At 41.6% G+C, this 24,863-nt stretch overlaps 1 protein-coding gene across 2 annotated transcripts in view; it reads right to left on the bottom strand.

The window, feature by feature from the left end:
* LOC139267330 (ensconsin-like) overlaps positions 1-24,863 on the bottom strand; it is a 173,106-nt gene that overhangs the window by 62,575 nt on the left and 85,668 nt on the right. Inside the window, exons 2-7 of one of the 2 annotated variants that reach the window (XM_070885469.1) lie at positions 14,334-14,432; positions 8,532-8,606; positions 4,954-5,117; positions 4,304-4,421; positions 2,123-2,233; positions 1,191-1,283 (exon numbers count right to left, since the gene is read on the bottom strand). In XM_070885469.1, coding sequence (XP_070741570.1) covers positions 1,191-1,283; positions 2,123-2,233; positions 4,304-4,421; positions 4,954-5,117; positions 8,532-8,606; positions 14,334-14,432 — 660 coding nt within the window. The remainder of the gene's footprint in view (positions 1-1,190; positions 1,284-2,122; positions 2,234-4,303; positions 4,422-4,953; positions 5,118-8,531; positions 8,607-14,333; positions 14,433-24,863) is intronic. The other variant, XM_070885470.1, reaches the window with a different exon arrangement.

The raw sequence follows: 24,863 nt of genomic DNA, 5'->3' as shown, positions 1-24,863 counted from the left end.
TGAACATGTGGATGAGAATTTTAAAATTGAGACATTGCCAGACCGGGAGTCAATGTAGGTTAATGAGCACAGGGCTTATGGATGAACAAGACTTGATGCAAGTTAGGATTTGAGCAGCAGGGTGTTGGCTGAGCTTAAGTTTATGGAGGGTGGAAGATGGCAGGCCAGTCAGAAGGACATTGGAATAGTGTAGTCTGGAGATAAAGCATGAATGAGGGGGGGGTTCAGCAGCAGATGGGCTGAGGCATGATCAGAGATGGGTGATACTAGAGGTGGAAGTAGGCTGTCTTGGTGATGGAAAGGATATGGGTTTGAAAGCTCAGTCAGGGTCAAATAGACTGTCACGGTTGGGAACAGCATGGTTCAGCCTGAGACAGTGGCCAAGGAGGGGGATCGAATCGGTGGCGAGGGAACAGAGTTTATGATGCTTGCTAAAGACAATGGCTTTCGTTTTCCCAATATTTAATTGGAAGAAATTTTGGCTTATCCAGGACTGGATGTTTGACAAGCGGTCTGATAGAGGCAGTGGAGAGAGAGATATAGTTTAAGGAAAGATCTTAACTGCCCTGATCGCATGTGCAGCAAGAAGCTTGCAGTATTTATTCTACTGCATTTTAAAATTGTAAATATTCTCGGTACTAACAGTAAAAAAGGCTGAATGCTACAGATACTCGCATTAAAAAAAAACAGTATTGTCAAGTGGTTCAGAATTTAAAAAAAATGTATATTAAAAGTCATGTGTTTACAAACACAAGAACAAATGATAGGTAAAGACCCTCTGGTCCATCAAATCTGTCCCACACGATTGAGATACATTGTGCATTATAATTCAGAAACGTTTATATTGTTACTTCAGAAATCCTAACTTGCTATAAAGATAAAATATAGGGTACATTTACATTAGTAGAAGCATGACAATGACAACTACCACAAATTAACATTTTACCATTTAAATACTGTCCTCTTACATATTTAATAAAAAGAAAAGTTCTTAAGGCAAATTCAATATACAAGACCAAGAGATAAAACACAACTCACATCTACTTTGGTTAAGTGGATTGGTTTGTTACAATGGGATAATGAATGAAAAAAGGAAGTGCTTCCCAGACAGTTTCACAACTAAATTCATGGTGCAGCTAATGAGCAGTTTGCTGATAAATGTAAAATTCATTCATCTTTCTTAGAAACACCTTGTTTAGATTCTGAGCAGGACTTTTCTGGTGTAGATGCAGAGCGTGGCTTACAGGGCTGTTTAAGAAAGGATGCAATCCTTTGCTTGAAAGCTGTATAAAAATCAAATATGTTGTTAACTTGTCTCTCCTATTCTCTCAACTGACCTCCCCTTCCCCTCAGATTGTCTGAGCCTAACAGAAGTCTCCAGAATCGTTATCAATAAAATACATATTTCCCAGATTGACAAAGGAATGGGAGAACAGTAAATAAGAGGTGCACTTTATACCAAGCTAATACCTGTACTGTGGAAAACTACTTTAGAAGATTCGAGCACATTTTTGATCAAAACAGTAAATTACAAAAACATGGTATTTCTGAATTTGAATGGGAAACTATTTAACTGCTATCATTAGCATACGGCTATAATAAAATCATACATATTTTACAATAGACTGTCTTGATGTTTTTGGAAAAAAAATGAATGCCATTAATGGATTGTTTACTAAATAGAATAGAAATAAATACATTAAATGGATAAATAAAGAAGGATGCAAGGGTGTAAAATAAAGACAGCAGGCATAATCAGACTTCACAGAATTGAGGTATAGTATTATGTAACTCAATGTAACTTAGTGTGCAAGGCTATATTAATTTTAACTTTTTTAGAATGTAAAAATCCAAGTGTTTATTCCCACACCAATTACTTTGGCAACAGGAAAACAAAAACACCTGTTTACTATATGTCAACATACAACAGCTTTGACAGGATAAATAAAAATTTGAAGATTTATTTTGATATTAAGCCAATTGCTATCACTTTAAATATTCTAGTGTTTTGTGGAAATAAAAATCATACAATTATACTGTACCCCTCAAAAGAAACTTACTTTGTGTTTGTATTTCTTCATATAAAAAAATTAAGGAGGAAAACATTAGGCTGAGACGGTACCTCTGTCTGGAGAATTTAATAATGTTGCTGATGAAGATGACAGCCGCTTGCTAATGACAGGATCAGCATGTTTCGTAAGGTTCATAGTGGATACTGATCGCCTATCTGCATCTAAAACAAATGTAAATATTTGCAGTTGACTGCCTGTGCACAGCAATGAAGCTTTCTTTGCTAATAATATAGCTTTGAGACCAACTGCAATATTTCAGATCTATAGTTAAGAGTTAGGAAAGTTATGAAGCATGCTTCTATAGGTAAGCTTGCAAGATTAAGCAGCATTGTAAATTTTTTTAGAACCCAGAAATGGTTCAATTGAACTTTTCTTTTTTTTTTAAAAAAAAAGAGTAAGTAGTAAAGATTATACAAATCATGTAAGATTAGCGTGGAAAAGTAATCGGCTAAAGGATCAGCTGCCCATATAAATTAAGACAAAAAATAAAAGAAAAGATGTTGCAGTTCTACCGGAAGAGAGCTCTGGTTAGACTGCATCTGGAGTACTGTGTTCAATTCTGGACACCGCACTTCAGGAAGGATACATTAGCCTTGGAGGAGATGCAGCGCAGATTCACCAGAGTGATACCTGGGCAGGTTAAATTAGGACAACAGGCTGCATAGACTGGACTTGTATTTGCTTGAGTTTAGCCGATTAAGAAGTGATATAATTGAAAGGTTTTAGACGATTAAAAGATTTGACTGGGTAGAGAGAAAATATTTCCTCTGATGGGCGAGTCCAAAACAAGGGGCATAACCTTAAAAGTAGAACTGGACATTTCAGGGGTGATGTCAGGAAGTACTTCTTTATACAAAGGCTAGTGACGATCTGGATTACCATTCCCTCAAAAAGCTGTTGAGGCTAGGTCAACTGAAAATTTTCATAACTGAGATTGATAGATATGGAATCAAGGCGGGTGAATGGAGTTAAGATATAAAATCAGCCATGATCAAATTGAATGGCAGAACAAGCTTGAGGAGCTGAACGTCTAACCCCTGTTCCTATGAAATCAGTAAGTCAGTTTTCAATTCTTTAAAATAGGATGTGGGATTGAATATTGGATATCCCCATTCATCTAGAAGGTGGAGATTTTAATTTTTCTGTTAGAGACATTTAATATTCTCTATAGTTCAGGACAGTCTGTTCTTGATTTTATTTCTACTTCCATTTTACTGCATAGCAATTTAAATTGCATTCAGTAGAACTACATTTTTTATTTAATACATTCTCAGATTTTGATTGCTAGAAAACACCACCCTACTCTACAAATTAACTTAATAAGGTAGAGATTTAAGAAAATATATAGCAGCTATACACTAAGTGCTGAAATATAAAACGTGCAAAAACAGATTAATGGGTTGATTATTTGGAAGGGGAGATAGTCCTATTACAAGATGTGAAAGATATGTAAAAAGCAGTATCATATTGTTTCTGTACCATCTTTAGAAGCACCACCCTTATTTCTTAAGTGGTACTCAAGGCCTGCTAAATCGAGATAGGAGTATGAAGATTCAACAAAATCACCTGGACAAGAAAGGAACAGATGCAAAACAATGATGAACTTCCAGTAAAGAAACTAAAACACCATGATTGAATCAGCCCAAAATAAAAGTAGATTAAAGTGAAGGTAGATTAAAGTAAAACATCACAGAAAAAAAACAAAAGTTAAAGACAATTTTAAAACGTAGGCGAATGAGGTTTAATACAATATACAACGCAAATTTTTAATTTACATTTTTTTTTAAAAAAGTCATTGCACACCAAAATTATTAAGCATCTACTTTAACATCTGAAACTTCAGGACGTTAACCACTGCAAAACAGAGAAACTCCTCTCAAAGGCACATTATGATTACACTGATTAGTTTCCCTGTATTCCATGTCATCCAGAGCAATAAATTAAATAAATTGCCAAGATCTCATTTAGTCAACAAGGCATTGTTTCTATTGTCATTAGAACCATTTTTAAAATCACTTTTCAGAATGTTCATTTCCAGGAAAAGAACATATGGCAGGAAAACTATTAAGTGCTTTATTAAAAAGAAAACAAGACACTATTTTTATAGTGAAACATTTTCCTCAATTATAACTCGGAACTAGTTTCAGGAAACTGGATAGGATATTCAATACATTCCATACTTTAACTAGATCTGGTTATCAAGTGCAATTACATTCTCCTACTACATGTACCATCTCTGTTGATGGTTGCATTGCTTTGTAGAGAGCCACCCCATGACCATCTGTTGGACTTCTGTTTTACCCTCTGACTTTTCTCAATTGTGCGACGTACAACTGCTTCATGCCGTTCCTTCAAGAAGAAAAGCTTGCATTAATTTAAAGTTAGTACTCATCTAAAGTGCTCCATAAAATGTGGAAATATCAGTACATTCATACACATTTATATAGCATGTTTCCAGTACAAAAATGTTTCCATATTCTGTGAAGACCCAAATATTGCTGCGTTCAACTATACAAACAAATCTAATGGGTCTACATAGTAAACCAATTACACAAAATATTTTACAGTTCTGTAACCGATTCAACAAATAGTGACCATTTTCCTGCCCTTCTAGAGTTCATGTTTCCCAGTATAGCATACCAGTAAAATAATGTACTGCATGTGGCTTATGCTTTCATCACTATCACTGGCCAGAGCTCATAAAGCAGCACATCAATTTTGAAAGAAAAAGTGAAGATTTGCTAAAATCTAAATGTAGCAAACAAACAACATTCAGCTTGGGTTTTAAAACACCGTAAGATTATAGATAGAATGAATGACAGGGAGAAAGATGCACAATTCTTGATTCCCAAGTTTATTGTAATTATTCACAAAAACATACTTTTTCTTCTTGAAGTCTTTGCTTCCGTTTTTCTTCTACAGCGGATCGCCGCCTTTCCTCTTTTAGTCTCTGTTCTTCAATTTTCTTCTTGCGTTCTTCAAGTTGTTTTTCATAATGCTGTCTTGCTTTTTCCTCTTTTTCAAGCAACAGTTGTTCCCTTGCAGCTAAACAATAAAACAAAATCATAGCTCAAGTTAATTGTGACAACTGTTCTGAAATGAACATAAACAAAACTTACAAATTGTAACAATAAAATTTGAAATATTGAAGTTAAGAAAGTTCAAATATTGTTAATTGCTCAGTTAATGGTACAAGTATAAAATGTCAACCCTGGTAGTGTCTCGTCTTAGTAGTGTCTTGTCTTCAAATGATACAAATCCTTAACAATATATCTTACTGTGATATATTCTTACATCTGTGTATTATATCTTAGAAAATGTTTACAGTGTGGCTCATGTTTGCACTTGTTAACTCGCTGTCAAAGATCAATTAACAGTGAATAATCTATGTTAGTATGGTGTAAAATGACATCAGCTGATTTAAAGTTAGTGTTGTATTTGATGACAATCAAGTATTTTCCTATTGTTTTTACTAATATTGAAATCAAATCTTTCTTTAAATTTGGTATTCCTTTGCCATTGTGTCTTTCATTGTACGTGTATAATAGAAGTGTTGCTTAAAATTTTTATATATAGTCAAAATATTCTCAGTAGAAATTGATCCTGAATGATTTTCCCTCTCCGTGGAAGGACAATAGCCTATTAAATGGAGGTTGGCCAAATGAATACACATTCTTGAAAAAAGGTGAAATTCCATTGTTTCATACATTATATAAACGACAAAGAATAAGCTTCTGAATTTATCAAAACATATATATTTGAAAGGGTATCTGAAGGTAATTTTCATTTTAGACACTATAAAATATCAGCACTTAGTGAAAATTCCTGTTGTCCCTTCATGTTTAAAAATTAAATGAATTTCTATAATTCTCAACTAAGTTAACAACTGATACAAAAGCAAAGTACTGCGAATACTAGAAATCTGAAAGAAAAACTGAAAGTGCTGGAAATACTCAGCAGGTCAGGTAGCATCCGTGGAGAGAGAACTGACAAAAGGTCATCAACCTGAAACGTTAACTCGGTTTCTCTCTCTCTCTCCAGAGATGCTGCCTGACCTATTGAGTATTTCCAGTGCTTTGTGTTTTTATAACAATTGATAACAGTTAAATTAAGAGGTTGTCTTCAAAGACCAACCATGAAATATTTCCCAACAAAACATGGATCATAGAAATTGCCAATCAGAAGAATACCATTTGGCCCATTATGCCTGCAGGAATGGTAATGTAGTTAGCAAGTAGGAATAGGGAATTATTACCATTGATCAAAAAACAGTTCAACTTAATTTATTGCTTCAAATTATGCAATTTAAACAACATAGGACTATTCCTATTTTGCTACATTCACCATACTATAATAAGTGCTAATCGAATTCTCTAAAATATTGGGCCAGAATTTACTGTAAAAATAACAGAGACTAAGGGGCCAAGTTTCGGCCTGAGTTGCTCCTGTTTTTTTGGAGCAACTGGTTTAGAATGGAGCATCTTAGAAATTGCAATTCTCGGCATTTAGTTTGCTCCAGTTCTAGTCAGTTAGAACAGTTTCAGTTTGGAACAGTTTTTTTTTTTAAAAAAGGGGGGGGACATGTCCGGCCACTTACGCCCGTTTTGAAAGTTTAGGCAGTGAAAACTTACTCCAAACTAACTTAGAATGGAGCAAGTGTAGATTTTTGTACGCTCAGAAAAACCTTGCCTACACTTACAAATCAGGCGCAGGGAATGCGGGGGGGGGGGGGGGGGGCGTTTAAAGGTAAGTTTACAAACATTAAACACTTCAGTTTTACAAATAAAGAGCCATCATCAATAATAAATGATAAATACATCAATAAATCAACCAATAAAATCAAAAAATTTTTTTTTTTTAAATCAATAAATAAAACATTTTCTACTCACTGACTGCAGCACCGGGAGCCCTTCAACAGCATGCTGGGACGGGGCCCCCCCAGTGTGTGTGTGTGTGTATCTCTTTCTCTCACTCTGTCTGTCAGTGTCTCTCTCTCTCTGTCTGTCAGTGTCAGTGTTTCTGACAGCAAGGGGGGGGGGGGGAAGAGAAAGAGGAGAGGGAGGAGGCTGAATGGGCCCAGCTGACGTGAAGAAGCTGGGCACAAGACTTCGGGCGAGGCCCGTTTCTAGCAAGATGCCGGGCGGGCAGGCCCCGCCGAACGAGTTAAAGGTAGGTGGCCAGGGGAAGCGGGAGCTGGGGGGGGGGGGGGGGGGAGGGGGGTCGTCAGAGCTTGGGGGGGTGGGGGGGGTGTTGAGAGAGCCAGCTGGAGCCAGAGCAGGAGCTGGACAAGGGAGGTGCAGCCTGATCCTCGCAGCCCCAGTGAGGTCATTCGGCCCAGGCTAGGGGCTGCGTGCTTCAGGCTTCAGGCCCCTCCCACACAGTTTCGGCGCCTGGAGCTACTGCACATGCGTGCCCACTGTAGCGTGCCTGTGCAGAGGTCCCGGCACTGATTTCAGCGCAGGGACCTGGCTCCGCCCCCCCACAGCTCGTGCTGCGCCAAGCTGCAAAGGACCTGCAGGAAGCCGGAGAATCTTTTTTTTTAGGCGCACTTTTGGGCGCGAAACACGGGCGTCCAGGTCGGGACTGCGCCGTTCTAGACGCGGCCCGAATCTTGGGCCCTAAGTGCTCACCATTATTTGTGCGCAAATCGGACAGCAATTTCAGGCGAGCACAAATGCACAGTTAAAGGTGAAAATCTGGAAGTTGCTGCCCGAGGTTCGCCTTTCCTCCATAAACTGCAGGAAAAGGCATCTCGCCAACTGGCTCCCCATTGAAATGTATTGAACGGCATGAAATTCGAGTATTTGCATGGTAGTTATGGACTAAACTCGTCACAGAAATTCGGGCTTGTCCATTTCAGTCCAAGTACATATTTTTATGTTGTGTTAACTTTTAATTACTGCCAAACAACCTCTCTGGCACTGAAAATTAACTTTTACAAATGTGGAGTCTTATTCCTTCAGCTTTTAATTTTTGGAGATTTTTTAAAAAAATAAATAGAATTTTAAAAAACGTTTTCTCTCGTTTTTTCTCACTCTCTTAATTCAATCTTTCTTTTCCGCTCTATTTCACTTTCTGTTCCCGATTTGACATTGAATTCACTATTCTAACTTGCACTTCCTGGTTCAGACTCTGCGCTGTTCATTAACAATTCTGATTGGTTAAGAAGATACACAGTTGCTTGCCACGTTCACACAGGCTCCAGATGCCCTGGAGGGCGCCGCGTCGTTTCGATATCCCACTTGCATAAATTTGCAGTGCAAAAGCTCATGGAAATTAAACGGGCAAGTCTAACAAATGGCGGGTACTGTTCGTTCGCCGATTACAGTAAATTCTGGCCTATTATTACTGACTCAGCATTAATAACCACTTCTAGCAATACAATCCATATCCCAATAATCGGAGAAAAAAATTCTTCTAAATGTAAAAAAAAAACATCAAGTGTATGTATTTTCTTACCCAGCTGCTTTTGTCGTTCCTCTCTGCGTTCCTTGGCGAGTCTTTGCTTGTCATCAACACGAAGAACAGGAAGATCTATGAACCAAGCAACATTATTATTCCAGATGCAAGCACAAACTCTGAGATTTTATTCTCTAGTCAAAATGTAGATTTAAAAAGAAAATTATACTTTGACAGAATAGTATCCATTATATATAGAATGAGAATGTTAGGCCATTCAGCCCATCAATTCTATGCTTGCTTTTAACCTAATCCTTCCTGCTCATTTCCTATACCCTTCAATATTTCTCTTTTACGAACTATCTAATTCCTTTTAAAAGAATTTATGGATTTAGTTTGTGGCCGAGAATGCCAGCTTCTTACCACCCTCTTAGCAAATTTTTGTTCTAATCTACTCTTTCCTTGTTATTACTGTCTCATCAACCAGGGAAAACAATCCATCACTACTTACTTGTCATTAGCCCTTCATAATGTTGAAGATTGCGATTAGATCACCCCTTAATCTATTCAACATTATCCAAAAAATAGCCAACTTTTACAGTTTCTCTTCATAAATGTAACCTCTCATCCCAAGTGAGATATCCTTATGAACCTGCTCAACAACTACTTATATACTCTGCAACTTTCCTCTTATTTTCATGTCCTTCCTACAGGGTGGTGTCCAAAACTGTACATATCTGTAGCCTAGATGAAGTCTTCTCAAATTCAAAATGACTGCCTTGCTTTTATTTTGATGTCAAGATATAAAACCATGCATTCTGTTTGCCATTTTTTTTTTTAAATGGCCTTTTCTACTTGCACGGTCAACTTTAATGACTTTTGCATTTGCTATCCAAAGTCCCGCTGTTCCTCAACGCCATTTAAAATCGTACTATTTAATAGTTGTTGGGCTGGATTTTCGGGTCCTTTGTGCTCAGGGTTTTGGCGGGTTTTGACCTGGAGCGGCGAGAAATGGGGCGGTGAGGTCTTTTGCGCCCGGTCAAGATCCTCCGGACGGGTTTTGCGACGGTGCTTAGAAGCACTGCTTGGAAGAGCTGCGCCGGGTGTGCAACACTTCTCATTGCGACACCGGCAGTAGTTTAGACCCAAATGCCCCGAAGCGCCCCCCGTGATGACTGCCAGGGAAAGTATAGCGGTCCAGCCCTGCTGGCAGCGGTGAGGTAGGTAAACTGCAAATAAGGTAAGTTCCAGTGTTTATTCTTATTTTTTTGTAGTGATTTGTGTTGTGGTGGTGTGGCCAATGTTTTTTGAATGTTTTTGTGATATTTTTTGGGGGGGGGGGGGGCTCCCCCTCCCAAGGCCCCTCTCTGAGCACTCCCAGCCCCGCACTTTAGTTGGCAAGGTTCCCATTTTTGCGCCGCAAAAGTTGTACGTCTCCCTTTGCGCTGCTGGCGCAGGGCCCAGATGGCAAAAATTTCTCCACACAGCGCAGACGTTACCTGGGCGGTAACTTTCCCGCCCCTCCTCCATTTTCAGCCCGAAAACGGCAAAACCAAAAATGACTGAAGATTACCACCTTTTCATTCTTGTTGTTTCATTTATCTCGAACTTTCTTCAGGATCTGAATCATTTTATTCCAGACATCATTGTCCCAATATGGACCCATGCCTACGAACTGATTCCACTACCTTTACAAGAACTTCTGGGCCCACTGTCCCTTATCCTGGTACCCGAGATACAACACACCACTCCGCTCTGTTGAATTTTCCACTGCCACTACATTCCTGCACTTAACTCGTCTCCCTGATGCTGTAGTATTATTTGTGACTTCAATTCCTCAGTCACTCACATCCGAATTATGGGTATTTAGCATTGTGTACCGATCAGATAGCTCGAGACCAAGAATTTCTTATACTGTCTTGACCAAACCCTCCTCCTTACCCTCCCTCACCCCACCGCCCCCAAGCAAATGGTGACCCATTTCTTTCTCCTCTCTTTGCAGTAATCACCTCCTACAATGTGCACTCTCTGTGCATTCATCCTCCCATATAATGCAGAATGCCTCCCATCTGTTTTTCAAGCTCAAGATTAATCCACCAAGAGACCCCTGTGATTGTCCTAGACCCAACTTCCAGAAACTGCCACAATATGCAAGTTCTGCACAACACGGGTGCAAGAGAAATTTGGCATTAGGGGTACCAGCGGGACAAGGGTTAAAGTGCTGGTTCCTGCACCGACCCATGAGGTAAAAGGCCTCTCTTCGGCCTTGTACCAAGGCTCCAGAAGTTATCAATTCAATAATATTCCGACAGGATACGATGTGAGAACCTAAACAGACATTGATAAGACCTTGCGAAGAGGCTCGAGGCGGACTCACGGGCATCAAGGAGAATCAACAAATTCTGACCTAATGAAGTCATTCTACTCACGGCCTAAGGTGGTCACGAGGGTCTTGGCCTGTCAATCCAAAGTAGCACGAATAAGGTAGTCCAATTAGAGAAGTAGCACTGATAAGGCAGTCCAATTAGAGATCTAGGGAGGTCTTACCAGGGAACGGAGGGGTTTTTGAAATGTACAAAAGTTGTATGATTGTGCTGTTCGGGGAGCATCTCCACTCACAGGCGGCTGTGATAAGAGGTGTTCCCGGACGTTCGTAATAAAAGATCTTTATACCTTGCCATCCGTCTCTGCCTGCTAACTCCGGGGGCTGTTACGCGGGTTGGGGCAAGCGTCGACCCTCTATATCAGGGGGCCCGCTCATGGGAGGAGAAGCCTTCCCATTTTCCCTTACAACGGGTTTCAACTGTCCTTCCACTAAAAAGAATGGACTCAATGCATTAAAACTCAAAAATAATTTCAAATCAGTGCTAAATTCCGGTTGAGACCAGACTTCCTTTAGCTAGAAAGCCAGATGAGAGCGCTGGAACAAAAGATGCAAGGTGGTGGTCATGGGGGATTCTTTGAATCACATCTACTGTGCTGAGCAAAGACATTGGCCCAGGTTTTGCAGTGAGATACCACCTTTGAAACATACCGCAAGTTTGGGATTTCCACATGCGCATGTGCTAAATTCCGATTTTGCAATCTGTCAAGTACGCCTTAACAGATGATCCGCATGGTCTTGGAAATCCCAATTTCTGGCGCAGAGTTGGGCTATTTGCTCACCAATTGCCCAGCAATTATGGACATTTTTCAGTTAGTGAAAGCAGGCGCAGGAGCCTGTTTCACATCTTAAAACCATTTATATAGCACCTTTAACGTAGTTTCACAGGAGTATTATGCGATTTAAAAATTTGACACTGAGCCACATAAGTAGAAATTAGTGCAGGTGACCAAAGGCTTGGTCAAATAGGAATGTTTTTAAAAGAGGAAAAAGGAAAAAGGAGCGGCATAGAGGGTTAGGCAGGAAGTTCCAGAGCTTGGTGCTTAGGCAACAAGAAGGCACGGCCACCAATGGTTGAGCGGGTATAATCAGGGCTGCTCAAGAAGGCAGAATTAGAGAAGCACAGATATCTCGGGGGGGGGTGGGGGGGGGGGGCTGGAGGGGATGAGAGAGATAGGGAGGGGAGAGGGGGAGAGGTCATGGAGGGATTTGACAATAAGGATGAGAATTTTGAAAATCGATGTGTTACTTAACCGGAAGCCAATGTAGATCAGCGAGAACAGGGGTGAGCAGAACTTGGTGCAAGTTAGGACACAGGTATCCGAGTTTTGGACCATGTCTAGTTTACGTAGGGTAGAATGTGGGAGGCCAGCCATGAGTGCGTTGGAATAGCCAAGTCTAGAGGTAACAAAGGCATGGATGAGAGCTTCAGCAGCGGATGAGCTGAGGCAAGGGCTGAGACGGGTAATGTTTTGGATGTGGAAATAGGGGACCTTAGTTATGCTGTGGATGTGTGGTCGAAAGCTCATTTCACGATCAAATACGACACCAAGGTTGCGAACAGTCTGGTTCAACCTCAGACAAAAGTTTTCTATGATCCATTCAAGAGATCTACATATGTATATTGAAAATGTTTTGGTGGAGGAAACTTTTGCCAGTCAAGTTTCATTTAATTACTTGTGTAGTTGAATAAGAAAGTTAAATAAAGTGAACATCTATCAGATTTCAGTGACAAATTCTATCTTTTCAACTCAAAAATGAATATGAATCTATAAACAAGGAAAATAAATGTATCCATTACCAGAGGAGGTCTGAATAATATTTTAATTCGATAAATAACACTGAATATAGTTGGGAGATATAAAACATTAATAAATCTTTACTAAGTATCAAAACAGGAAGTTGTATACATAGGGACTAAAATTGAGAGTTTGGATGAAAAAAGAACAAAATGCTGAGATATGAAATAAGTCTAAGTACCAGTTTAATTCAAAGTTTTAAAAAGTCCTTAATTTTTTTAAACTTTATTTCAATGGAAGCGAGAGAAGTTTTTATGGGTGTGGCTTAGTTTTGACAGCTTTTGTGGGTATGTTTTCCTTACGCATAAGCTGTACGCTGTACTCCTGGCTTTCATGACAATACTGTGCACAACTCTGGAGCACTGAAGAACAAGTCTCCGGTCTGGGCCTCGCACAAGGCAAGTTCGTATTCTTTTCGTAGTTCAGCAACGTACTCTGTAGCTACGCCACCTACACAATTTTGGGACCAATATCTACAGAATTGTAAGTTGTCTAGCTGGAGCTAGAGCTGTATTGAAAAGAAGATTAGAAGGAATAACAAGGGAAACCGGAAGGGATCCAGTCATGGTTGCCCATGTAGGGGTAAATATACATGCCTTCAAAGTACGAGGACTTAAAACATAGAGGGTGCAAAGTAATGTTTTTCAGCATACATCTGGTTGTTGAGGAAGGAGGAGAGTTCACCAAGAAAACAAAGGATGCAAGTGAACAACTGGCAATGTGGTGCAAATACAAATGCTACTTTTATACATAACATTACTTTCAGAACAAAAAAAAAGGACAAATACAGGGAAAAAAAGTTCCCTTAAACCAAGAAAGAACCAAGCAAGTAGCATTGAGACAGCAATCAAAAATCAATTAGATAGGTGGGTAGGGGGGGGGGGGGAACAGAAAGGGCAAGTAGGCAAATAAGCAACATACATACTCCATGACTGGTGCTGAAATAGCTTAGGATGGCGTTAAAGGAGACCTGAGAGTTAACAGTCTCAACACTCAACTTGTCCAACCAATGTGCAGCAGCAAATCAACAAGACGACAATCATATGGAACAAGTAAATATGGAAAATTGTATCAAAATAAACTACGTGAATAGGACCAGGAAAAACAGGTTCAGACTAGTGTAGGCAGATTTAGGTCCGAAAGCAGGGTATTATACTTCTGAAGAATGATCTACCTGTGGATTGGCTTTCATGTTAAAACTTGAAAGGAAACCATTTCAAGAAGAACTTAATTTTAATTTATACATTAAACTGGTTTATATCGTAAAAAGTGTAATTTTTTGAAATGAGTTTATAGTCTTATCTTGGACATTTAAAATTTCAGTTACCAAGAGAGAATTTAAAAAAAAAGAGTGCAGCAAAATGCACCCCCCACCCCCAAAGTACTGTGCAACTTATTTGCATCAAAGCACAAAAGCAAATTGTTCCATTTCTTATTAAATGTTGCCATTTTTTAGTTTCCCCCCCCCCCCCCATTATGAATGTTCATATAGCAGTTTTCCTTATTAATGTTGACTGAAGAGTTACAGGAAGTAGAGATTTTTTATATCAGTATACCATTAGACTTAATAGAAAGCAATTTTTGTCAATAGACATTGTTGAAATCTGCAAAATGCCACTTCTAAATCAACTTCACTTATACAAGATTTAAATCACATATATAGAATTTAAAATGACACACCTTGTTTGGTTCCAGAGTTCACACTTTGCCCAGAAGTAGAAGTTGAGTGACTGCTTAACTGGCCTTTTTTGTCCTCCACTTTCACTTGTGCCTCAAAAGCTGGGAGAATGAAATAGAGAAACAAAGTTAAACATAAGCGAATAAGATGACAGCACTGCTTTGTAAGGAGCACCAATGTGCAGTACTTTGGAATAAAAAGGTTCAGCTCCTTAATTCAGACATTAGTTGGATAACAGTCTGTGTGGTGCAGCAAACCAAGGAATGGAAGATATGTAACACAAATCACTGTTAGACTGACATATGCTTCCTAGCAACCAGTTGAAAAGTAGTACAGGTTGAACCTCCCTTTCCACAACCATTCAAGTCCTTCCTTGATGCTGACTCTTGCAATCGCTGGCCTGACCCAGTGATCCACCGCCTCCCTTCCCCCACCCCCCCCACGATCTCTCTGCCGCACTCTCAGCCCAAGCCAGCCATCCATGATTTCCCCTTGCTCAGTACTTGTATCATCCAATTTAACATGGCTACCCCTCATCCAGAAAAATCCCATATCCAGAACAGGCCAGGTCCCAAGGGCTCCAGATAAGGGAGGTTCAACCTGTATATACACACATGCTTGGAGAAGGTTCTTCACCTACAGGAGTACCATGATATGCTATGTGGAGAGAAAAAAAAGGACCAAAGAGAATTTCATAACCAGCAGTTTTTTTTTAAAAAAGCGCCAATAGCATGAACTAAGCTCAAGGTACCCAGTAGTGAAAACACTCGTACGTGCCTACCATCAGCATTTTACAAGTAAATGAGCTTTCCACCCATTGGCATTGGAGATTGCTAATATCCACTTGATCAGATCATTGGGAAGGTGGCACTGGCACTGGCACTGGCACCTGTCCAAATCAGATAGATCGGAGAGCAGGACTGGAATCGGACAAACATAGAAAATAAGTGCAGGAGTAGACCATTCGGCCCTTCGAGCCTGCACCACCATTCGATAAGCTCATGGCTGATCATTCCCTCAGTACCGCTTTCTTGCTTTCTCTCCATACCCCTTGATCCCTTTAGCTGTAAGGGCCATATCTAACTCCCTCTTGAATATATCCAATGAACTGGCATCAACAACTCTGCGGCAGGGAATTCCACAGGTTAACAACTCAGTGAAGAAGTTTCTCCTCATCTCAGTCCTAAATGGCCTACCCTTTATCCTAAGACAGTGTCCCCTGGTTCTGGACTTGCCCAACATCGGTAATAATATACCCGCATCTAACCTGTCCTGTCCCATCCCATCAGAATCTTGTATGTTTCTATGAGATCCCCTCTCATCCTTCTAAACTCCAATGTATAAAGGCCCAGTTGATCCAGTCTTTCTTCATATGTCAGTCCGACCATCCCGGTGAACCTTCGCTGCACTCCCTCAATAGCAAGAACGTCCTTCCTCAGATTAGGAGACCAAAATTGAACACGATATTCCAGGCGAGGCCTCACCAGGGCCCTGTACAACTGCAGTAAGACCTCCCTGCTCCTATACTCAAATCCCTTAGCTATGAAGGCCAACATACCATTTGCCTTCTTTACCGCCTGCTTCACCTGTGTGCCAACTTTCAATGACTGATGAACCATGACACCCAGGTCTCGTTGCACCTCCCCTTTTCCTAATCTGCCACCATTCAGATAATATTCTGTCTTTGCGTTTTTGCCCCCAAAGTGGATAACCTCACATTTATTCACATTATACTGCATCTGCCATGCATTTGCCCACTCACCTAACCTAAGTCACCCTGCAGCCTCTTAGCGTCCCCCTCACAGCTCACACCGCTACCCAGTTTAGTGTCATCTGCAAACTTGGAGATATTACACTCATAGAAACATAGAAACATAGACATAGAAAATAGGTGCAGGAGTAGGCCATTCGGCCCTTCTAGCCTGCACCGCCATTCAATGAGTTCATGGCTGAACATTCAACTTCAGTACCCCATTCCTGCTTTCTCGCCATACCCCTTGATCCCCCTACCAGTAAGGACCTCATCTAACTCCTTTTTGAATATATTTAGTGAATTGGCCTCAACAACTTTCTGTGGTAGAGAATTCCACAGGTTCACCACTCTCTGGGTGAAGAAGTTCCTCCGCATCTCGGTCCTAAATGGCTTACCCCTTATCCTTAGACTGTGACCCCTGGTTCTGGACTTCCCCAACATTGGGAACATTCTTCCTGCATCTAACCTGTCTAACCCCATCAGAATTTTATATGTTTCTATGAGGTCCCCTCTCATTCTTCTGAACTCCAGTGAATACAAGCCCAGTTGATCCAGTCTTTCTTGATAGGTCAGTCCCGCCATCCCGGGAATCAGTCTGGTGAACCTTCGCTGCACTCCCTCAATAGCAAGAATGTCCTTCCTCAGGTTAGGAGACCAAAACTGTACACAATACTCCAGGTGTGGCCTCACCAATGCCCTGTACAACTGTAGCAACACCTCCCTGCCCCTGTACTCAAATCCCCTTGCTATGAAGGCCAACATGCCATTTGCTTTCTTAACCGCCTGCTGCACCTGCATGCCAACCTTCAATGACTGATGTACCATGACACCCAGGTCTCTTTGCACCTCCCCTTTTCCTAATCTGTCACCATTCAGATAATAGTCTGTCTCTCTGTTTTTACCACCAAAGTGGATAACCTCACATTTATCCACATTATACTTCATCTGCCATGCATTTGCCCACTCACCTAACCTATCCAAGTCGCTCTGCAGCCTCATAGCATCCTCCTCGCAGCTCACACTGCCACCCAACTTAGTGTCATCCGCAAATTTGGAGATACTACATTTAATCCCCTCATCTAAATCATTAATGTACAGTGTAAACAGCTGGGGCCCCAGCACAGAACCTTGCGGTACCCCACTAGTCACTGCCTGCCATTCTGAAAAGTACCCATTTACTCCTACTCTTTGCTTCCTGTCTGACAACCAGTTCTCAATCCATGTCAGTACACTACCCCCAATCCCATGTGCTCTAACTTTGCACATCAATCTCTTGTGTGGGACCTTGTCGAACGCCTTCTGAAAGTCCAAATATACCACATCAACTGGTTCTCCATTATCCACTCTACTGGAAACATCCTCAAAAAATTCCAGAAGATTTGTCAAGCATGATTTCCCTTTCACAAATCCATGCTGACTTGGACCTATCATGTCACCTCTTTCCAAATGCACTGCTATGATATCCTTAATAATTGATTCCATCATTTTACCCACTACCGATGTCAGGCTGACCGGTCTATAATTCCCTGTTTTCTCTCTCCCTCCTTTTTTAAAAAGTGGGGTTACATTGGCTACCCTCCACTCCATAGGAACTGATCCAGAGTCAATGGAATGTTGGAAAATGACTGTCAACGCATCCACTATTTCCAAGGCCACCTCCTTAAGTACTCTGGGATGCAGTCCATCAGGCCCTGGGGATTTATCGGCCTTCAATCCCATCAATTTCCCCAACACAATTTCCCGGCTAATAAGGATTTCCCTCAGTTCCTCCTCCTTACTAGACCCCCCGACCCCTTTTATAACCGGAAGGTTGTTCGTGTCCTCCTTCGTGAATACCGAACCAAAGTACTTGTTCAATTGGTCCGCCATTTCTTTGTTCCCCGTTATGACTTCCCCTGATTCTGACTGCAGGGGACCTACATTTGTCTTTACTAACCTTTTTCTCTTTACATATCTATAGAAACTTTTGCAATCCGTCTTAATGTTCCCTGCAAGCTTCTTCTCATACTCCATTTTCCCTGCCCTAATCAAACCCTTTGTCCTCCTCTGCTGAGTTCTAAATTTCTCCCAGTCCCCAGGTTCGCTGCTATTTCTGGCCAATTTGTATGCCACTTCCTTGGCTTTAATACTATCCCTGATTTCCCTTGATAGCCACGGTTGAGCCACCTTCCCTTTTTTATTTCTATGCCAGACAGGAATGTACAATTGTTGTAGTTCATCCATGCGGTCTCTAAATGTCTGCCATTGCCCATCCACAGTCAACCCCTTAAGTATCATTCGCCAATCCATCTCAGCCAATTCACGCCTCATACCTTCAAAGTTAGCCTTCTTTAAGTTCTGAACCATGGTCTCTGAATTAACCGTTTCATTCTCCATCCTAATGCAGAATTCCACCATATTATGGTCACTCTTCCCCAAGGGGCCTCGCACAACGAGATTGCTAATTAATCCTTTCTCATTACATAACACCCAGTCTAAGATGGCCTCCCCCCTAGTTGGTTCCTCGACATATTGGTCTAAAAAACCATCCCTTATGCACTCCAGAAAATCCTCCTCCACCGTATTGCTTCCAGTTTGGTTAGCCCAATCTATGTGCATATTAAAGTCACCCATTATAACTGCTGCACCTTTATTGCACGCACCCCTAATTTCCTGTTTGATGCCCTCCCCAACATCACTACTACTGTTTGGAGGTCTGTACACAACTCCCACTAACGTTTTTTGCCCTTTGGTGTTCTGCAGCTCTACCCATATAGATTCCACATCATCCAAGCTAATGTCCTTCCTAACTATTGCCTTAATCTCCTCCTTAACCAGCAATGCTACCCCACCTCCTTTTCCTTTTATTCTATCCTTCCTGAATGTTGAATACCCCTGGATGTTGAGTTCCCAGCCCTGCTCATCCTGGAGCCACGTCTCCGTAATCCCAATCACATCATATTTGTTAACATCTATTTGCACAGTTAATTCATCCACCTTATTGCGGATACTCCTTGCATTAAGACACAAAGCCTTTAGGCTTGTTTTTTTAACACCCTCTGTCCTTTCAGAATTTTGCTGTACAATGGCCCTTTTTGTTCTTTGCCTTGGGTTTCTCTGCCCTCCACTTTTCCTCATCTCCTTTCTGTCTTTTGTTTTTGCCTCCTTTTTGTTTCCCTCTATCTCCCTGCATTGGTTCCCATCCCCCTGCCATATTAGTTTAACTCCTCCCCAACAGCACTAGCAAACACTCCCCCGAGGACATTGGTTCCGATTCTGCCCAGGTGCAGACCGTCCGGATTGTACTGGTCCCACCTCCCCCAGAACCGGTTCCAATGCCCCAGGAATTTGAATCCCTCCCTGCTGCAACATTGCTCAAGCCACGTATTCATCTGAGCTATCCTGCGATTCCTACTCTGACTAGCACGTGGCACTGGTAGCAATCCCGAGATTACTACTTTTGAGGTCCTACTTTTTAATTTAGCTCCTAGCTCCTTAAATTCATTTCGTAGGAACTCATCCCTTTTTTTACCTATGTCATTGGTACCAACGTGCACCACGACAACTGGCTGTTCTCCCTCCCTTTTTAGAATGTCCTCCACCCGCTCCGAGACATCCTTGACCCTTGCACCAGGGAGGCAACATACCATCCTGGAGTCTCGGTTGCGGCCGCAGAAACGCCTATCTATTCCCCTTACAATTGAATCCCCTATCACTATCGCTCGCCCACTCTTTTTCCTGCCCTCCTGTGCAACAGAGCCAGCCACGGTGCCATGAACTTGGCTGCTGCTGCCCTCCCCTGATGAGTCATCCCCCTCAACAGTACTCAAAGCGGTGTATCTGTTTTGCAGGGGGATGACCACAGGGGACCCCTGCACTACCTTCCTTGCACTACTCTTCCTGCTGGTCTTCCATTCCCTCGCTGGCTGTGGACCCTTCTCCTGCAGTAAGACCAACTCGCTACACGTGATACTCACGTCATTCTCAGCATCGTGATACTCACGTCATCCTTCATCCAAATCATTGATGTATATTGTAAATAGCTGGGGTCCCAGCACTGAGCCCTGCGGCACCCCACTAGTCACTGCCTGCCATTCTGAAAAGGACCCGTTTATCCCAACTCTCTGCTTCCTGTCTGCCAACCAGTTCTCTATCCACGTCAGTATATTACCCCCAATACCACGTGCTTTGATTTTGCACACCAATCTCTTGTGGGACCTTGTCAAAAGCCTTTTGAAAGTTCAAATACAGCATATCCACTGGTTCTCCCTTGTCCACTCTACTAGTTACATCCTCAAAATTCCAGAAGATTTCCCAAGCATGATTTCCCTTTCATAAATCCATGCTGACTTGGACCGATCCGGTCACTGCTTTCCAAATGCGCTATTTCATCCTTAATAATTGATTCCAACATTTTCCCCACCATTGATGAAAGGCTAACCGGTCTATAATTACCCGCTTTCTCTCTCCCTCCCTTTTTAAAAAGTGGTGTTACATTAGCTACCCTCCAGTCCATAAGAACTGATCCAGAGTCAATAGACAGTTGGAAAATGATCACCAATGCATCCACTATTTCTAGGGCCTCTTTCTGAAGTACTCTGGGATGCAGACTATCAGGCCCTGGGGATTTATCAGCCTTCAACCCCATCAATTTCCCCAACACAATTTCCCGCCTAATAAGGATATCCTTCAGTTCCTCCTTCTCACTAGACCCTCGGTCCCCTAGTACTTTCAAAAGGTTATTTGTGTCTGCCTTCGTGAATACAGAACCAAAGTATTTGTTCAACTGGTCTGCCATTTCCTTGTTCCTCATTATAAATTCACCCGAATCCGACTGCAAGGGACCTCCGTTTGTCTTCACTAATCTTTTTCTCTTCACATATCTATAGAAGCTTTTGCAGTCAGTTTTTATGTTCCCGGCAAGCTTCTTCTCATACTCTATTTTCTCCCTCTTAATTAAACCCTTTGTACTCCTCTGCTGAATTCTAAATTTCTCCCAGTCCTCAGGTTTGCTGCTTTTTCTGGCCAATTTATATGCCTCTTACTTGAATTTAACACTATCCTTAATTTCCCTTGTTAGCCACGGTTGAGCCACCTTCCCAGTTTTATTTTTACTCCAGACAGGGATGTATAATTGCTGAAGTTCATCCATGTGATCTTTAAATGTTTGCCATTGCTGATCCACCATCAATCCTTTAAGTATCATTTGCCAGTCTACTCTAGCCAATTCACGCCTCAAACCATCGAAGTTACCTTTCCTTAAGTTCAGGACCCTAGTTTCCTAATTAACTGTGTCACTCTCCAGTCTAATAAAGAATTCTACCATGTTATAGTCACTTTTCCCCCCCAAGGTCTCGCACAACAAGATTGCTAATTAGTCCTTTCTCATTACACATCACCCAGTCTAGGATGGCCAGCTCCCTGGTTCGTTCCTCAACATATTGGTCTAGAAAACCATCCCTAATACACTCCAGGAAATCCTCCTCCACCGTACTGCTACCAGTTTGGTTAGCCCAATCAATATGTAGATTAAAGTTGCCCATGATAACTGTTGCACCTTTATTGCATGCATCCCTTATTTCTTGTTTGATGCTGTCCCCAACCTTACTACTACTGTTTGGTCGTCTGTACACAACTCCCACTAGCGTTTTCTGTCCTTTGGTATTCCGCAGCTCTACCCATACTGATTCCACATCATCCAAGCTAATGTCCTTTCTTACTATTGCATTAATTTCCTCTTTAACCAGCAACACCACCCCACTTCCTTTTCCTTTCTGTCTATCCTTCCTAAATGTTGAATACCCCTGGATGTTGAGTTCCCAGCCTTGGTCACCATGGAGCCATGTCTCCGTGATGCCAATTACATCATACCCGTTAACTGCTATCTGCACAGTTAATTCGTCCACCTTATTCTGAATACTCCTCGCATTGAGGCACAGAGCTTTCAGGCTCGTCTTTCTAACACACTTTGTCCCTTTAGAATTTTGCTGTAATGTGGTTCCTTTTGCCTTAGGTTTCCCTGCCCTCCACTTTTACTCTTTCTATCTTTCTTCCCTTTATTCGTTGTGCACAAACCCAAGGCAGAAAAATGTAATGCGTGCTGGTTGATTCCAAGAGTCCCAGTTATAGATGCCTTGTAATGTTTACCCCCATCTCATCTGACTGTTACCTTGTGTAAAGGTTTACTTTAAATCAATGTTAGTTATAGCTGCTTTTTTGAGATACGGAATATGTTCCTTTGTGTGAATGCACTAACTGGATTTATTTGACAATTCTTGTCCCTGTATTTGTGGAATTACCAATTCAGAGTGGAGTTGGAATCATGAATTTTACTTAATTTAAAAAAAATGTCGATTCAAATTGAGAATTACAGTAGGCTCCAAAATGCCAATCAATCCATGCACCAAATATCAAAATGTTCAAGGAGCGATGCCGCCATTGTAAATACTCATATCTTCAGCACTCATGTCCCTGATTAAGTTTTAAAATCACCACTTAAGCTATACTTTTGTGTACTGCAAAGAAGTGAAATGTTGGTTATACATACAGCATCAGTTATATATACCAAGCCAGGGCCAGATTTTCAGGTTGTTTCGGCGAAAGCGGTAGCGATTTGTGAAAATTAATATTTACGTTGCACTACTGTTTTTAGGCCGAACTTTCGGGTTTTGCGTCTGTGCCAGGGGCGCATCGGTAAGGGGGGGGCGGTGCACGAGGATTCGCGGCGCAAAAACACAAGTTTTGCCAAATTTAGTCCGGGGCCGGGAGCACTGCGAGAGGTGCCTTGGGAGGGGGAAAAAAAAAATAAATAAAATGGCAAAACACATTCCAAAAACATTCACAAAACCCTTAGCTAGCAAATTGCTGAAAGAAAATTTAAAAAATGAAAACTTTAACTTCCCTTTTTTTTTTGCAGGTTTTCACACTTACCGCTGCTGGCAGGGCTGTACAGACAGGTTTGACCTGTTTGTATTCTGAGCGCGCGGCGTACGGGTCGGGAGAGTGTCGAAAATACGACGCAAATGAAATCCGTGTCTTTACACGTCAGCGCAACTCTCCCCAGCGGTACTTGAAAGCACAGCCGCAAACAGGTACCTGAGGACCCGCCCGGGCTTAGCGACCGGGTATTTGCGCTGCGGAGGGTCAAATCGCGGTGCAAACCTGGTCGCAAACCTGCCAAAAATCCAGCCCAAAGTACCACTGCACTCCATCTAACTCCCAAGTGTCAGTTCTATAGCAAAAACTGACCAAAAGCTTCAAAGAGGCTGACAACTCGAATAGTTTTCTACATATGCACATATATACACACTACTACGAAACATCGTTAAGCCTTTTTATTTTCTAACTGCAGCACTGACCACTACCGAGCAATCTTTCTATGCAACAAATGCTCAAGAGCAACAGAAATACATTTTCCACTTTTGCTCCATGTCCCTTGCTATCTTTACTTAACAAAAATCTCTCCGTTGTGAAAACTCCAATTGTCTTAGCATCCACAGCCTTTTGGGAGACAAAGTTCCAAATTTCTACTACCTTTTGTGTGAAAAAGTGCTTGATTTTGCTCTTGAATGACTTAGCTCTAATTTTAAGATTATGTCCGCTTGTTCTTGATTCCCCCACCAGAGGAAATAGTTTCTCCGTATCTATCCTAGCAAATCCCTTCAACATTTTAAACACCTTTATCAGATCATCCTTCAATTTCCTATATGCAAGGGAATACAAGTCAAGTTTATGCAACCTAACCTCAATGCTTCGGAATCATTCTGGTGAATCTGCACTGCACCCCACAGCTGAGATGTGGTCCCCGAAACTGAAAACAGTACTCCAGATGGAGCCTGACCAAAAGAAAGAAGGTGGTGAGAAAGAGCACGAGAGCGAGTGGCAGAGGCCCTAGAAATTATATTTCAGGGTTCTATTAACCTTCTTTTAAAAATAGAGGGGTCCCGGAAGATTGGAATAGCCGGTGCAATATACATTTTCAAAAAAGTGAAATAGAACTAACTCAGGTAATTAAAAGGTTAGCTAATTTAATGTCTGTGGTAATAAAACTTTGAAATCCTCAAAAGAAATTACTGAATAGAAGATGAAGAAAATAATTTAAAGTAGCCAACACAGTTTTCAGAAAGGAAGATAGTGCACAACAACCTAACAGTTCTTTTAAGGTGGTGAGAAATATGGTGGATCGAGTGAATGTGATGCATTTGGTCTTTCAGGATGCCTTCAACAGGGTACCACATGGGAGACTACTGGAGTTCAAAGGGATATTGAATTAGGGAAAGGCACCAAATTGGATTAAAAACACATCAGAAAGGAGGAATAAGATGCCTTGATTTTGAGTTGTGACAGAAATCAGGCATGGGGTGGGGGGTTGGGTTGGGTTGGGAAAGAGGGCAAGCAGTAAAACCTTGACGTTCATATAGCACAGAAGGAGGCTCTTTTAACCAGTCACGTCTGTGCCTGCCGACAAAGAATTAACCAGCCAAATCTCACTTTCCAGCTCATGGTCCGTAGCCTTGTAGGCCACTGGGAGGATAGACACACCAACATCAGTCTTCTCGATCAGGCCAACATCCCGAACACTGACCACACTCGACCAGCTCGATTGGGCGGGCTACATTGTCCGTGTGCCCAACACAAGAGCTCTACTCGGAACTCCTACACGGCAAGCGAGCCGCTGGTGGGCAGAGGAACCGTTTCAAGGACACCCTCAAAGCCTCCTTGATAAAGTGCAACATCCCCACCAGCACCTGGGAATCCCTGGCCCAAGACCACCCCAAGTAGAGGAAGAGTATCTGGGAGG

The sequence above is a fragment of the Pristiophorus japonicus genome, chromosome 7 (genome assembly GCF_044704955.1).
Source record: "Pristiophorus japonicus isolate sPriJap1 chromosome 7, sPriJap1.hap1, whole genome shotgun sequence".
NCBI lineage: Eukaryota > Metazoa > Chordata > Chondrichthyes > Pristiophoridae > Pristiophorus > Pristiophorus japonicus.
This window is presented reverse-complemented; position numbering and strand designations above follow the sequence as displayed.